At 36.3% G+C, this 18,015-nt stretch overlaps 1 protein-coding gene across 2 annotated transcripts in view; it reads right to left on the minus strand.

Moving 5' to 3' along the window:
- Positions 1-18,015, minus strand: part of LOC145663741 (kinesin-like protein KIF19) — a 278,291-nt gene that overhangs the window by 53,092 nt on the left and 207,184 nt on the right. The window contains exons 14-15 of one of the 2 annotated variants that reach the window (XM_081729824.1): positions 14,871-14,966; positions 3,604-3,660 (exon numbers count right to left, since the gene is read on the minus strand). In XM_081729824.1, the coding sequence (XP_081585950.1) occupies positions 3,604-3,660; positions 14,871-14,966 (153 nt within the window). The remainder of the gene's footprint in view (positions 1-3,603; positions 3,661-14,870; positions 14,967-18,015) is intronic. The other variant, XM_081729825.1, reaches the window with a different exon arrangement.

The following is an 18,015-nucleotide window of genomic DNA, read 5'->3' on the forward strand; positions in this document are numbered from 1 at the left end:
CACCAAAAGCATTTCACGGAGCTGCAGCTTATGAATTGGTCCCCGAGCTCACAGGATCTTAATCCTATAGAACATTTATGTTGTGGAACGAGCTCTTTACACCATGACTCCTGGATCGACATCTGTGGGCTCATTGTAGGATGCCATTAGCAATATATGGTGTCAGATTCCCGTGGAAACACATCAGCAACTACCAGAATCTATGCCACGCCGTGTTCAGGCAGTCCTTCAAGTAAAAGATGGACCAAAAAATATTAGGTAGGTGGTATCAATTCAGTGAACACTCAGTGTAGTAAGCATTTACGGACACTCCGAGAAGAACACGACATTGAACAAGATGTTCGATTCAAAGTACTTCCAAACATACAAGGTACACCGCAACAGAAACTCGTTACACTTATCATATTGTGGGTGTTTGATAGAGTTACAATATTAATCATGGAAGTTTCCTAATGTCCAAGAAATTTTTCATCCAGAATATTGTGATACCGGTGTGGAAGTTGTGAAACGATGGTTGTATGGAAGGAAACGTATGTCGATCTGTTTGATAACATTCCTTGCAGTCATGTACAGGATAAGGTTGTTTCATACACAGGAGTTCAGTGTTTGAAATCTGAAGATCCCTACAGCAGCATTTCTCAAACTTTTTCAAGTGGAGAACACTTGTATTTCTCAATATGTTCTATATACGAACCTACTTTTATTCCTTTTGGAAGCAAATTTATGATTTTTTAGTGTTTTGAGCATATATCGTTACCCTTAATTTTGCTGAAGTGAATAGAAGAATCTTTTTAAATAATTATTGAAGGCTATCACGAATATTTTATAATATTACATATTTATAATTACTAGAATTTTATAACATTTACCTTATTAAATTATATAATCGAATTCTGTTTGAGATTTTCAACAATAGTCTGTAATACTCAGTTCACTTGAATTTTATTTTTTTCTGACTTTTCCGTAGTAATGGTCAATATGAGAGCCACAAGGGCAGGTCTCGAGGATCACTTGAAGTTGGCAGACCACTTATAGCCCGCGGACCACAATTTGAGAAGATTTGCCCTAGAGAATACTTGCGTCCGATGTGCTACGGGATGTCATGAACGCTGAACGTTACTTGGAAATGTCATAGACATTTGTGTGATAAAGATTCTATGCGCGAGAAATGCTTATGCAAAGAGGGCGTTTGTTCCCCATAATTTTGTCTGTTCTATTAGAAATTAGCGCGATGAATATTTTCCAGAACAATGAATAAACAGTCGAGAGCTCAAAAAAATGATTTAAGTCTAGATTTCATTCATTGGTATTAATTTTTATGTAAATAGGTAAGGAAACAAGTTTATCAGAGTCAATCTCAAACTCTTGAACTTGAAACAAGATCTGTGAAGTAATATTGTGCGCCTCCCGATTTCCTAAGAAAGACCGTAGAAAATGTTCTAACCGTTTAGAAAAATTGTGTTGAAAATAATTGGAACCACATTGATGTTCCACTTTAGGAGAAGTAATTGTTTTACAATAAACATTTAATATTTTGAAAAAAAATGGGGGTTGGGAGAATGCAAAAATAAGTAGTTGCACAACCTTGCTATCTAAGACAGCGTATTCCCCTGGCAGACACAGTTTTTAAACATAATTCTTAACATTCACCATAAAATTAACATACCACTAAATAATCGAGAAGCTACTACTCTACTAGAAGTTAAACATACATGCACTGTGAGGCAACATACGAGTATACTACAATTACGATAAAACAATAAAGACTAACATTACACAAATAAAGCTACAGAGGAGAAACATACATTTCAAATCATTTAAATTTTAAATTGTTACCCATAATATTCTTAAAATTCTCATACAAAACTAGTTTCTACGGCAACATACGAGGGTATATCAAAAACTAAATGCAACTTTATATTTTCGCAGTAATGAACGAAGACTGGATGTGTCGGATGTCACCATGTGCATAATTAGTAATATCTATCACTGCTCCATTCAGTCGAGTGTCGTGGAGCAAAAGGGTTAAACGTATAGAAGTAGCAATCTACGAATGCATAATTGAGGAAGATCACGCTGTACTGTGTTTTCTACGATCGGAGAGCAGACATCCACTGTCGGTTCTTAGCGCAGTATGAAGGAAGTAGCATCAACGAAAGGTGTATCCGTGGTTGGACCGCTTTAAATTTGAACGCAAAAGTGTAACAAAGGAAACTCGGATTTGACGCCCCGAAACGTCCCACACAGAAAAAAAAAACGTCCAACGGTCAGATGACATTATCAGGGGCGGTAGAATAATCATGAAAGCACAAATAGCAGAGAACGATTGGACATCAATTTCGGATCATCACATGCAATAAGACTTGATGAATTAGAGGACTACTGTATAAAGTTTGTGCGAGGTGAGTATCGAATGGGCTCAGATGAACAACAGCAGCAGCGCTCGCAGCGCCTTTCAAGTTTCTCGAATGCTATGAAGCCAATCCCAGTATCTTGGAAAGAATCATAACAAACGAAGAAGTATGTATTTACCAATACGTACCAGAAAGTAAATGGCAAAGTCTGGAATGGAAACATTCCTCATCTTGTGTGCGCAAAAACTCAAAGAACAGTCGTCCTGCTAACGCTAAAGTAATACTAACGCAGTTTAGTGATATGAAGGGATCGATTCTGACCGAGTTACACTCACATGGTGAAACTGTGAATTATTATGTGATCTTGCAAAACAAACTGAAACCTGCAATTCGTAAAAGTGACGAAGCCTGCTGTCTACGGGGGAGGGGCACATTAATGTCAGGTTTCACACAATAACGGCAACAGTAGACAATGTGCACCGGCTTGAGTTGCTTCCCTATCCTCCATGCAGCCTTGATCTGGTGCCATAGTATTACCGTATTAGATCTTAGGCTTTTGAAATGAGATACTGAGTGACCGTCGGTTCAGATCAGATGACAAAGTCCAGGAGGCGGTGCAGACGTGGCTTTTAAGCAACAATAAAAGCTTCTTCGCGGACGGCATACACAAGCTGATTGCATGACATCAAAAGTACATTGCCGTACAGGAGGCATATGTGGAAAAGAGATATACAGGTTCTTCTTCTGATGTGAAAATAAAATTGTTTTATGAAAATTGAATTTACTTTTTGATTTACCCTCGTACAACAGAAGTACTCATGGAAGCACGTGATCATGCCAGAAAAAATGTTCTAAAACTACAGATACTAATAATCGAAGTTCGATCTACAGTAACAAACATATCTAAAGGTAAAAAAATAAGAAAGCACATAGCTATAGTGCGTCCAACGTCTCTGACAGCTCGCAATGACATTACCACTACTCACATGTCAAGGTTTTTTTTCGGTGCAACTGTAGTGGCAATTTAATTAATGGTATAAGACAGAGTGATCGTGGTTAGTAACACTGGTATAAAAGTAGGGGCTGCAATGTCCCACCGCATGTGGTAAGAAACGTCAGAGATCATCTCTTGTTGGCCGTGCTATAGCTACCTAGATGTATGTTATATAACCTTTCCAGGGTTCAGCAGCAGGGAAAATGTCTTAGACAACATTGATACATGCAAGCTATCACTTTTTCTTTGACTCACCTAATACTAAATCGTCGTATTGGTGGTAAAGGAGACTCTCTTCCTGATCCAGCAGAGCTTTCATAGAAATAAAGGTTTTAAAGTAAATGAAGGACTTTACTTCACTCTTTTAAATTAACACTTCTTTGTCTGTTGCATTGAATGTAGTTGTTGCTGAAACATTGAAGTTACTACTTTCTGAAGATAACACGACTATTTATACAAAACTTTGTCTCGCCATGAAAAATATTGACCCTTCTTATAAAATAAAAATAATTCGTATTGTTAAAATTATCTCTTACTATAAGCGTGTACCGGTACCACATTGGCAAACCGTTATAATTTTAATGCTCTTTAAATAGTGTTATCAATTTCAGAAGGGCAAGGTTTTCACTTTTATCAGTACTTCTGCCTTGTTGGGTAGAAGTGAGTGAAAAATATTTACTTTTTACATTGGATGAGGAACTCACTCCTTTACCTTTGACCACTTTTAATCCCAAATGATACGAATGACTCCGACGGGGGTGTGGTATATAAACACATTAATTCCTAACGTGTCTCTACAGAGCTAAGCTTCAAAGGGAACGCAGAACACATTTTATGCAATTAAGACATTTCATGGCAGTTATCCTGATGTATTTCCTTCGAGTTCGGGTGAAATCATTCCCTTATTTTAACCAATTTCAACTTCCAGTATTACAAATAATTCTTAAGCATCATCAAGGAAAGAATACATCATGTTTAATGAAAATTGAGTAACATTTAAGGGAACTTATCATTAAGCATTTTTTTTAAACCAAAAGGCGTTTATTCACCCCTCGCTTTTGACTGATTTCACTCTATACAATAGGAGTAGAGTTTAAGTCTGAAAGAAAACCCACAATTGAAAGTTTTACGTAATTTATCGAAAACATTTTCTAAACATGAGGTAGCCTAAATTCATCCCTTCTTCTCAATCGATTCCAATTTCAAGTAACGAGGATAACTGAGACGCTTTAAGGAAGATATATGTCTTTTTCCATCAAAATCGAATAACATTTAAGAAAGTTATCGCGGAAAATTGTTTACGTACCACCTTATGTAAATGCTCAAATTTCCAAATTGGGATGGCTTAATCTTCTTGTTATTGACTAATGTAATTCTTAAGGAATAAGTCTTTTTTGGGAAATCTTACACAAAACATGCAATTTCTTAAATTAAAATTGGATAATGTTACCATGAAAGAAAGAGAGACTTACACATTAACGTACATCATATCGAATGATAGAAACTACTTACGCCAATTTCAAACACACCGTACAAATGGACATGCTACCTTTCAAAACAAATTTCTCATTTGTAATATAAAATATAAAGCCTTGGAGTTTCTAAAGCGATTTATGTTTGCATTTCTCAAGATTATACATTCAAAGCGATTTATCTTCTCATTGACGCGGGGGATTAAATCGTCGCCTGACCGTACGGACAAGAGTATTTACCCTAAACTCACATAACCAAAGCACCAAAGCATGCTCCTTACGATTATTCATATTCGGTAATTCATCGATATGATCAAGAAACTTGTAACTAGCAGAATTATGTATGTAAGGATATATACTAGCAGTCGAAAACTTCAGTTTCATTCTTTGCAAAATATTCTTTTAGAGCTCTCCGCAAGACTTTTTGTGGAGAAACCTAAGAAGATAGTTTTTCTCCCTTTTTCGTACTCCGTCCATTAAAATACAAATGGAAGTAAGATATTGATGCTTTGAACGTCTTCCAAATGATTAACATATATCATCGTATAAATGATACTTCAATACAAAATATATAAAACACTTCTAATATCTACTTCCTGCAGAAATTTCCTTTTATTGTTACTTAGAGTGTACAGATTCATGTCAATTTAATACAAATATCTGGAAAAAAATGCAACTTACCAGATTAATATAGTACTGGATCAACCCTGCCCCTCAGAACATCTCTGATGCGGTATCGAATGGAGTCATAGAGGTGGTGACTAGTAGCAAGTGGAATATTATAACATTTCGGATGCAGTGCATCACTCAGTTGCATGAGTGGGGATGGAGACGGAAATCTATAGCAGATTCAGATCTCCAAAACGGATTACAGATGTTCAATTATGTACAGATTTGGGAATGGGACAGGCCAGGACAAGTATTCAACTTCATCATGATGTTTCTTAATCCACGCCGCAACATCTCCAGCTCTGTAAATGGGCGGATTATCATCCTGGAATATCATGTCACTACTTGGAAACAATATTTGGGTCATAAGATGTACATGATTCCCTAAAGTGATGATATGATCATGGACGGTGACGCAATCATATCACAAAATTCTAGTTATCACTGGTCCATGCTGTATGTCTGCGGCACCATTGGCGTCGTGCTAAAGCGTGATGATTCCTTATCTGCAGTTTTCCCGTGCAACTTGACCCCGTATGTCAATATCATGTGTGTGGCGGACTGTAATTCTCGACGTAGGCTATAGGAGGTGATGCTTGAGTTTCTTTGTCGTGTACCATAGACGTACGACGGTTCTGACTGACAACTTCGTTAATGCTTGAGGACACCTGTCACTGTTGTATTTCTTCCGACCCCTGTTCCTCTTCGCCGATGTGCTTTTACCATGAGTTTCGTAGGCCATCGTCACCTTGGATACTGTCCTTCGCGACAGATTTAACATTCCTGCTACTTCCATCACGCTCGCACCACACAACCGAGCGCCAATAATTTACTCCAAAATGGTGTCCATTTTACACTATCAACTCAGTTCACTGCACATTATCGTTCTACTGCTCCTCACGTAGTACGAAGATTGCCTAACACACCACTACCAACAGCCCAGTGTTCTGATCGCTCCCTGACTGTTGCCAAATCACACATCTGACTTGTTTCAAACTTCAGGTGTTCCATTAAATTGATAAGTTAAATCTGACTCGCACAACTACATCCATGGGTAAAACCATAGTTCAAACGACTGTTTTTCTTTATTTAATTATTTATCTTCATAGACAACTTCTTAATACGAGATCCGAATCGCCACTATCGCGGATGGAAACGCGACAAATTGTGCAATGAGATCTTATGTTTGTATAATTCCTTATTAGAATGTTTTGCACCTCATCAATGTGTCTGAGGATTAAAATTAACATAAAACTATAATGAAAACTTACAGTATTAAACGTATTTGGTTTGGAAGTTTATGTTACACCAACATATGACGTGTACAATGCACAATGGAATCAAATCCATTTTTTTGTCATTTCCGACACATTTCATCATTAAGATCACAGTAGTATTGGCCCCACTTTACCGCACTCTCGATTATCCAATTTTGGGGCCACATGGACCATAGTGAATGAATCAGGGATGCTTTGGCCCGGGATTGCGTCACCTATTGAAATTTTGCTTATGCTTATTTAGGGGCCATGCACGTTGGTGTAAATGAGTCAGATGTACCTTGGCCCTGCTATGACGTAATAGAATTGGGAGTATTGGATCAGAGGTCATGATGATTCTTTAAAATTACTAAAAATATGGTCTTGATGATTCATTACGTTATGAAATAGTACAGGTTTACGAATGCTTTTTATTTTTCGTTCCCTTTTATGGCATAAAATTTGGAGATTGTTATATCTTTGATGAGATGGACTAACACTTGTGCAAATGAAATCTTTAGTTTTACGTCCCACGATTATGCCGGTTAGGCTAAAGGCCCAAACAGCAGAGGTGAACGCTCTACCACTGAGCCACCGCACCTCTACTGGTATGAATGAATTAGAGATAGTTGGTTCGATCTAATATGTTCGTTTGACGTCACTGAACTGGGATTTTTAGCTTGGAGCTTATGATGGCTTGTTTCGTTCCCTTTTATGGGTATAAAATTACCAAACAAGGTTTGATCTCTTTCTTGATGATCTATTACAGTATGAACTAGTAGACCCCAGTGATAGTATAAATTAGTATTAGTATTAATATGAAACTCGAAAACTTTGGAGTTCCTCCGTGGCTAACCGGTTAGCGTATACGTCTTTAACGTGGGAGACCAGAGTTCGATTTCCGGCAGGAGCTCATGCGGTTCGGATTGTTATCCCTTTGATGAGATGGACTAACACTGGTGCAAATGAAATCTTTAGTTTTACGTCCCACGATTAGGCTAAAGGAGACGGTGACGATAAGAAAGGAATGAAAGTATGGGAGAAAAATGGAGCATATATTGTCCATCACAAAACTATTTCGTGTAGTTTGAACCAGGGACCCCATACAGCAGAGGTGAACGCTTTACCACTGAGCCACCACCTCCCTTACTGGTGCGAATGAAGTAGAGGTATTTGGTTTGAGCTAATGTGATTGTTTGACGTCGGGCTGACCCTATTTCACTTTTGGGACCCCCCCCCCACACACACATGGACCATAGTGAATGAATTAGAGATGTTTAGGCCCGGGATTGCATTACCTATTGTAATTTTGCTTATGTTTACTCAGGGGCAGGGATCACTCAGGACACATAAGATCACATTGATTTACATCAGGAGTTGGGGGAGGGAGGGGAGTATCGCACCTCGTACTCTTTGATGAGTATAAAAAATATTAAAATTTGGACGTTTTTAACTTATCCTATTATCTTTCACGAGACATTTTCGTTGTATAATAGAGTACAATGATTTATTTTTTTGGGAGTTATCGTTCCCTTTGGAGCCTTATTACGTTATATGGAGGCATATTTAAAATGATTTCCTTAAATTTGATAAGCACTTTGTGATCCATTTTGTTCCGCTTAAGGTGTGAACATGGATACCTTGCAATTGTCCCGAGTTTGATTCTTGGAAATTTTGAATTTAACGTCCCCGCGAAAGGATGAGAAATGATAGGACGAAACAGGGGAAAACATGTTCCCTTTTAGGGGTACAAAATTGCCAAAATATAAACGTAAGCAATACGTTGTACCACGTGTTTGGTCTTTTGGCCCAATTTATCCTCTTGGATGAGGTCCTATTACCTTATATAGTTATATGGGCGTATACAGGGGTTCATTATCTTTCATAAGATATGGATATATTTGTGCACCCCTTTAAAATTTGGGTGGAGTACTTTGGCCCACACCCTTCAATTTTGGAAATTGCCCAATTTAAACATTTGGTATAATAGTATAGGGCTCTAATATATGTTATTATAAATTTGGGTGGTCCACCTCGTTCCTTTTAGGGACACAAAATTACCAAATTTTACTGCAACCACGTGTTTGGTATTTTGGCTCATTTTATCACCTTGGATGAGGTCCTATTACCTTATATAGTTATATGGACATATACAGATGTACATTTCCTATTATAAGACATAGGTACGTTTGTGCACCCCTTTAAAATTTGGGAGGAGTACCATAGCCCACCCCTTAAATTTTGGAAATTTTCCAGTTTAAGCATTCGGTATTATACTACTGGACTCTAATATGTATCATGATAAATTTGGGTGGTTCACTTCGTTCCGTTTTAGGGGTACAAAATTGCCAAAATATAAACATAAGCAATATGATGTACCACGTGTTTGGTTTTTGATCCAATTTATCCTCTTGGATGAGGACCTATTTCCTTATATGGTTATATGGTCATGTATAGGGGTCTATTCCCTATCATAAGACATAGGTACATTTGTGCATCCCTTGAAATTTTTGGGAATGGTACCTTGGCCCACCCCTTAAATTTTATAAATTGCCCAACCATGTGTTTGGTCTTTTGGCCTAATTTATTCTCTTGGATGATGTCCTATTACATTATATGGTTATATGGTTATATATAGGGGTCTATGCCCTATCATAAGACATAGGTACATTTGTGCACCCCTTTAAAAATTTGGGAGGGGTACCCTGGCCCACTCCTTAAATTTTGGAAATCGCCCAATTTAAACATTTGGTATAATAGTATAGAACCCTAATATAGATCACTATAATACCCCTATGCACTCCTCTTAAGCTTTTTGATAAGAGAGAACCACGATATTTTAAGGTTACCTTCTTGGTCTTGGTGTTAGTTCGTGTAATTTATATCTTAAATAACATTGACGGTTTAGTTAAAATCATCTCAAAATATTTTAGCCAAAATTTTTCAGTGAGTGCAAAGAGGGAATTGTTTCACGGTTAACCGCCAAACGTTATCCGGTTTTTAACTATTCGATTAACAAATAAACGGTTTTTAACTATTCGATTAAATTTTGAGTCCACTAATTTCCAGTTATTACAAAAGTTCAAGTGAAAATTTGAAACTAAATTTTTTCGAACTCAAATTTTTCAAATCAAAAATATTCAAACTGAAATTTTCGAATTAAAAACATCAAACTAAACTTTTCGAACAAAAAAGTTGAAATCAATATTTTCGAATTCAAATTTTCAAACAAAAGAAAAACTGAAATTTTCGAATTATAAACATCGAACTAAAATTTGAAATAAAACTTTTCGAATTCAACTTTTTAAACCAAACAATTTCACACTGAAATATTTAAACTAGAAATTCTAAACTAAAATTTTCGAATCAAAACATTTCAAACCAATTTTAGAACTAGAAAGTTGAAACTAAAATTTTCGAACAAAAAAAATTGAAATAAAACTTTTCGAATTCAAATTTTTTCAAACCACACAATTTCACACTGAAATTTTTGAACTAGAAATTTTAAACTAAAGTTTTCGAAAAATGAAATCTAAATTTTCGAACCAAAACATTTCAATCCAAATGTTAGAACTTCGAATTAAAAGTTTCAACCTGTTTTCGAACTAAAAAAATTTTTATAACGAAATTTTCAAATCAAATTTTTGGACCTAAAATTTCAAACCAAAATTGTCGAACTGAAAGTTAAAGTTTCGAACAAAAGAAATAATTCGAAATTTTCAAACTTCTTGAAAATATTTAACCATAGCCGTTTACTGATTTTAAAATTTTAATTGTCTTGAAGAAATATTTGGGACTAAGTTTTGAGAGATGAACCGTTTGGTAAGCCATAGCCAGACCGAGACATTGATATTGCTTGAAATGAAGTTTAATCAAACTTTATTTCATCAGACAGTACTAACTTACGATCCGTTTTAGTGCATTTTTTGTTTCAGATCAACGGCCAGCCATAATTGGACTTTTTTTTTTCGTATCATCATGAAAGCACGCCAACATTCTTCTGGTCATAGCCGCTACGCTACGTAAAACTCTGAATCCCTACCACAGAACAACCATAAACGCATATTTCAAGATAAGACCTTGAATCGAACCTGGGACCTTTCTTTTGTTCGAAACTTTAACTTTCAGTTCGACAATTTTGGTTTGAAATTTTAGGTCCAAAAATTTGATTTGAAAATTTCGTTATAAAAATTTTTTTAGTTCGAAAACAGGTTGAAACTTTTAATTCGAAGTTCTAACATTTGGATTGAAATGTTTTGGTTCGAAAATTTTGATTCCATTTTTCGAAAAATTTTAGCTTAAAATTTCTAGTTCAAAAATTTCAGTGTGAAACTGATTGGTTTCAAAAATTTGAATTCGAAAATTTTAGTTTCAACTTTCTAGTTCAAAAATTTGGACTGAAATGTTTTGGTTCGAAAATTTTGATTTCATTTTTCGAAAACTTTAGTTTAAAATTTCTAGTTCAAAAATTTCAGTGTGAAATTGTGTGGTTTGAAAAAATTTGAATTCGAAAAGTTTTATTTCAATTTTTTTTGTTCGAAAATTTTAGTTTCAACTTTCTAGTTCTAAAATTGGTTTGAAATGTTTTGATTCGAAAATTTTAGTTTAGAATTTCTAGTTTAAATATTTCAGTGTGAAATTGTTTGGTTTAAAAAGTTGAATTCGAAAAGTTTTATTTCAAATTTTAGTTCGATGTTTATAATTCGAAAATTTCAGTTTTTCTTTTGTTTGAAAATTTGAATTCGAAAATATTGATTTCAACTTTTTTGTTCGAAAAGTTTAGTTTGATGTTTTTAATTCGAAAATTTGTTTGAATATTTTTGATTTGAAAAATTTGAGTTCGAAAAAATTTAGTTTCAAATTTTCACTTGAACTTTTGTAATAACTGGAAATTAGTGGACTCAAAATTTAATCGAATAGTTAAAAACCGTTTATTTGTTAATCGAATAGTTAAAAACCGGATAACATTTGGCGGTTAACCGTGAAACAATTCCCTCTTTGCACTCACTGAAAAATTTTGGCTAAAATATTTTGAGATGATTTTAACTAAACCGTCAATGTTATTTAAGATATAAATTACACGAACTAACACCAAGACCAAGAAGGTAACCTTAAAATATCGTGGTTCTCTCTTATCAAAAAGCTTAAGAGGAGTGCATAGGGGTATTATAGTGATCTATATTAGGGTTCTATACTATTATACCAAATGTTTAAATTGGGCGATTTCCAAAATTTAAGGGGTGGGCCAGGGTACCCCTCCCAAATTTTTAAAGGGGTGCACAAATGTACCTATGTCTTATGATAGGGCATAGACCCCTATATATAACCATATAACCATATAATGTAATAGGACATCATCCAAGAGAATAAATTAGGCCAAAAGACCAAACACGTGGTTGGGCAATTTATAAAATTTAAGGGGTGGGCCAAGGTACCATTCCCAAAAGTTTCAAGGGATGCACAAATGTACCTATGTCTTATGATAGGGAATAGACCCCTATACATGACCATATAACCATATAAGGAAATAGGTCCTCATCCAAGAGGATAAATTGGATCAAAAACCAAACACGTGGTACATCATATTGCTTATGTTTATATTTTGGCAATTTTGTACCCCTAAAACGGAACGAAGTGAACCACCCAAATTTATCATGATACATATTAGAGTCCAGTAGTATAATACCGAATGCTTAAACTGGAAAATTTCCAAAATTTAAGGGGTGGGCTATGGTACTCCTCCCAAATTTTAAAGGGGTGCACAAACGTACCTATGTCTTATAATAGGAAATGTACATCTGTATATGTCCATATAACTATATAAGGTAATAGGACCTCATCCAAGGTGATAAAATGAGCCAAAATACCAAACACGTGGTTGCAGTAAAATTTGGTAATTTTGTGTCCCTAAAAGGAACGAGGTGGACCACCCAAATTTATAATAACATATATTAGAGCCCTATACTATTATACCAAATGTTTAAATTGGGCAATTTCCAAAATTGAAGGGTGTGGGCCAAAGTACTCCACCCAAATTTTAAAGGGGTGCACAAATATATCCATATCTTATGAAAGATAATGAACCCCTGTATACGCCCATATAACTATATAAGGTAATAGGACCTCATCCAAGAGGATAAATTGGGCCAAAAGACCAAACACGTGGTACAACGTATTGCTTACGTTTATATTTTGGCAATTTTGTACCCCTAAAAGGGAACATGATTTCCCCTGTTTCGTCCTATCATTTCTCATCCTTTCGCGGGGACGTTAAATTCAAAATTTCCAAGAATCAAACTCGGGACAATTGCAAGGTATCCATGTTCACACCTTAAGCGGAACAAAATGGATCACAAAGTGCTTATCAAATTCAAGGAAATCATTTTAAATATGCCTCCATATAACGTAATAAGGCTCCAAAGGGAACGATAACTCCCAAAAAAATAAATCATTGTACTCTATTATACAACGAAAATGTCTCGTGAAAGATAATAGGATAAGTTAAAAACGTCCAAATTTTAATATTTTTATACTCATCAAAGAGTACGAGGTGCGATACTCCCCTCCCTCCCCCAACTCCTGATGTAAATCAATGTGATCTTATGTGTCCTGAGTGATCCCTGCCCCTGAGTAAACATAAGCAAAATTACAATAGGTAATGCAATCCCGGGCCTAAACATCTCTAATTCATTCACTATGGTCCATGTGTGTGGGGGGGGGTCCCAAAAGTGAAATAGGGTCAGCCCGACGTCAAACAATCACATTAGCTCAAACCAAATACCTCTACTTCATTCGCACCAGTAAGGGAGGTGGTGGCTCAGTGGTAAAGCGTTCACCTCTGCTGTATGGGGTCCCTGGTTCAAACTACACGAAATAGTTTTGTGATGGACAATATATGCTCCATTTTTCTCCCATACTTTCATTCCTTTCTTATCGTCACCGTCTCCTTTAGCCTAATCGTGGGACGTAAAACTAAAGATTTCATTTGCACCAGTGTTAGTCCATCTCATCAAAGGGATAACAATCCGAACCGCATGAGCTCCTGCCGGAAATCGAACTCTGGTCTCCCACGTTAAAGACGTATACGCTAACCGGTTAGCCACGGAGGAACTCCAAAGTTTTCGAGTTTCATATTAATACTAATACTAATTTATACTATCACTGGGGTCTACTAGTTCATACTGTAATAGATCATCAAGAAAGAGATCAAACCTTGTTTGGTAATTTTATACCCATAAAAGGGAACGAAACAAGCCATCATAAGCTCCAAGCTAAAAATCCCAGTTCAGTGACGTCAAACGAACATATTAGATCGAACCAACTATCTCTAATTCATTCATACCAGTAGAGGTGCGGTGGCTCAGTGGTAGAGCGTTCACCTCTGCTGTTTGGGCCTTTAGCCTAACCGGCATAATCGTGGGACGTAAAACTAAAGATTTCATTTGCACAAGTGTTAGTCCATCTCATCAAAGATATAACAATCTCCAAATTTTATGCCATAAAAGGGAACGAAAAATAAAAAGCATTCGTAAACCTGTACTATTTCATAACGTAATGAATCATCAAGACCATATTTTTAGTAATTTTAAAGAATCATCATGACCTCTGATCCAATACTCCCAATTCTATTACGTCATAGCAGGGCCAAGGTACATCTGACTCATTTACACCAACGTGCATGGCCCCTAAATAAGCATAAGCAAAATTTCAATAGGTGACGCAATCCCGGGCCAAAGCATCCCTGATTCATTCACTATGGTCCATGTGGCCCCAAAATTGGATAATCGAGAGTGCGGTAAAGTGGGGCCAATACTACTATCACTCTCTCTGAATCTCCATTCAGATCTTAAAAGATTCATGTTCAGATATTACAAATAGTTTGGTGTATATAATGTATATAAAAACATGTATATAAAAAAAACTGTTAACTTTTCCATGTACTGAAGTGTCCCGTACAAAGTTTCTTTTTTTGCCCATAACTTTAGCAATTGGAGTTGATTCTCTTGTGCTTTAACGCCCCATATGCAAACTGATATGTTCTAATCAAATAATATTTTATGAACTTGGTTAATGAATTGTGAATGTTTATTTACACAAAGTCGACATAACTTATGGTTATTCTTACCTGGAAGGTGATCTTATAGTCAAGTCACTTTCAGATCTTCTCATGCCATTGTTGTCTATGAGTGTACGAAATGGTCTTTGAAATAATGGCTCAGCTCTGAAATACAGTGAATAAAAACATTACTTTATATAGATTTTAAAAGCCCCAGTTTAAACAAATCCTTAATATTGAAAAAGTTCTGATAATACACCCTATTCTACATATATATTGCAAACTATTCCTTCATATTTTTCTTGGCAAATTTCAAGTTTCTGTACACAATTACCATGAAAATACATATCTGTCTTACAAATATACTAGTCCATATTCACAACGTACGAACAGATTTGAATGTAGCTTTTCAAACAGTCACATTACATCTTAACTCAATTTAACTCATTTCTTCGTGATCAATTTCCTGGATATATATAATGAACAATTTGTCTTCTACGCGGGAGAGTCCGGTTCGATTCCCAGTTAAAACTCATGTATATTTGGAATGTGCGTGTTCCGATGTTGGCATTGCCTAACAGTTTCCTGTGTTCTCTGGTTGTTACTTGATGACTCATATTAATGATTCCTTTTGTGAAGTCAATGTTTCTGTGAAAATTAAGAAGTTTGAATTTTTCCTCCTGACACGCAATGATTTTGAGAAGAGAGATCGTGCACTGCTAGTGACGTTGTTTTACCAGAGTTACAATAGCAACACGAAATTACAGCTATATCGCCTACCGAAAGAGCTAAGTAGAGGATCCATGCAATTAATGGTTAAAGAACATGATGAAAAAATTCCAGGAAACAAATGAGTTAGCTACGGAAGTTGTTAACGAAATTGCTGTAGCTATAGTTAACCGTGAAGCAAGAGTTTCAAATTCTGCAACCAGTGCTCGGCTGTGTCACGTGAATTGTTTCTACCATAGTAAACCATTTGCAAGATTTTGCGGAGCATTTTACACTGATAACTCTATAGGATTCGTATTGTGCACCAATTGTAATCCTAAGAATTTCTACAACGCCGTCAGTTTCCCTTCGGTTTTTGGCACTCATGGGAGCAAATAACGTGGCAATGGAATATTCTGTGGACTGATGAGGAGCATTTCACTCTGTACTGTGCAGTGAATACGCAGGATTGTCGCATATGGGGTTTGAAGAATCCACATGTTGTGCAGGATCAATCATTGCACGCAGCTTACGCTACTGTTTGTTGTGGTTTCACAAACTCGTTCATTCTTAGTCCGTTTTTTAAGCAAATAACAATTCGAGAGCCTGTTAGCTGTACTGTGGCATCTGCACGTTATAGAGACCTCCTTGTGCAACACGTTATTCCAGCTTTGCAAGAACGCAAATGTGGTCACATCATTATTTTCATACAAGATGAGGCAACACCACATGTCACTTGAGAGATTAAAGCTTTGTTGCGAGAAAGCTTCACTAACGACCGCATCATCTCTAGGGCAATTCCAGACGAGTGGTCTGTAACATCGACCTAAATCCATGTAATTTCTGGTTGTGGAAATTTTTGAAAGATTGTGTCTATTAGGGACGTACAGTACTGCCGTCTAGATCGTGTCTATGCCTGGAAGTATTCAATAACATGTCGCTATCATTTCACCAGAAATATTGAAGCAATTGTTGATCATGTCGTGTTACGGATGCTGAGTCGAGGGACCATATTAAAAATTAATGTAACCAGAGTTCCTAAAAAACGTACCAAAACCATTCTTAAAATCTGGCCCACTTTTCTTATACCCGTACCACGTTCTGAATGCCTACAGCATTACATTTCACCTGGTATAAAAAATTCGAACTAATTGTTTTTCTTTGCCTAATTTGCGAGCGCACTACCTAATTAGCATATCCACGAAGTTTTAGACTTCTGCGCTCGTTATAAACTGTATTTTATCAGTCCGAATACCATCAGTTTAATTATAACTACCTGGTATAATCCCTGGTCTTACTTGGCTGTATCAGGAACATACGCATTGTCCTGCCTGAGGTAAGGCTCTAGTTGATTTACCGTACGTAGTAAGACAGGACTACCAAGCGAGTAGGTTTGCTTGTTTGTTTGTTGAAATTTAGAATTAATTTTGGCTGCTGTAGGACCGAGGATATATGAGGCATGAACCTACAGATAAGCTGCAATCCGAACCATTGTAATACATTCAAAGCTCTTACCGGAAATGGAACCAGGGACCACGTGCATCAAACGTGCATAAACTAGTCACCAGAACAATAAGACGACCTTCAAGCAAGTAGAACAGGGATAGGGATGATCAGTTAGTTTTCGCCATTGTTAAAATAAAGTTGTATCGAATTCAGGAACTCGTGGAACTGAAGTTAGTGATTGGATCAGGAACTAGAGTTTGGTATCCAACAAATACAGAAATGACAGCGCCACCATACACAACCACACAGAACCACAAGTTCAGTGAATATCCCGCATATCGCATATTTGCCCTGAAACATTCAGACTCACAGTAGAAACTTTAAGGGAAATAGTAATATTCATGTAATTTCATGTAATTTCCTTTGGATTTCAAATGGGATGTGCCTGTCACAGTAAACATTTTCAAGATAATGGAAATATTCATGGGATTCCCTTGAATTTCAATAGGATATGCCTATCACAGTAGACATTTTAAGAGTAACGGAAAGATCCTTGAGATTTCCCTTGGCTTGGAAGAGTCTGTCACAGTAGAAATTTTAAAGGTAACGGAAATATCCATGAGATTTTCCTTGGATTTCTAAGGGATGTGCTTGTTACAGTAAAAACTAAGGACAACGAAAATATCCGTGGGATTTCCCTTGAATTTCAGTGAGATGTGCCTGTAACAATAGAAATTAAGGGCAACGGAAATATCCATAGGATTTCCCTTGAATTTCAATAGGGTATGAGCTCTCGCAGTAGAAACTTTAAGAGTAACGGAAATATTGAAGGGATTACCGTGAATTTCAATGGGATGTGCCTGTCACAATAGAACTTTTTAAGATAATGGAAATATTCATTGGATTCCCTTGTAATTCAATAGCATGTGCCTGCCTGTCATAGTAGAAATTTTAAGTGTGCCGGAAATACGCATGGGATTTCCCTTGAATTCCAATGCCTGTCACAGAGGAAATTTTAAGATTAACGGAAATATCCATGGGATTTCCCTTGAACTTCAAT

Source organism: Thermobia domestica, chromosome 11, assembly GCF_964235325.1.
Source record: "Thermobia domestica chromosome 11, izTheDome1.hap1.1, whole genome shotgun sequence".
NCBI classification, from domain to species: Eukaryota; Metazoa; Arthropoda; class Insecta; order Zygentoma; family Lepismatidae; genus Thermobia; species Thermobia domestica.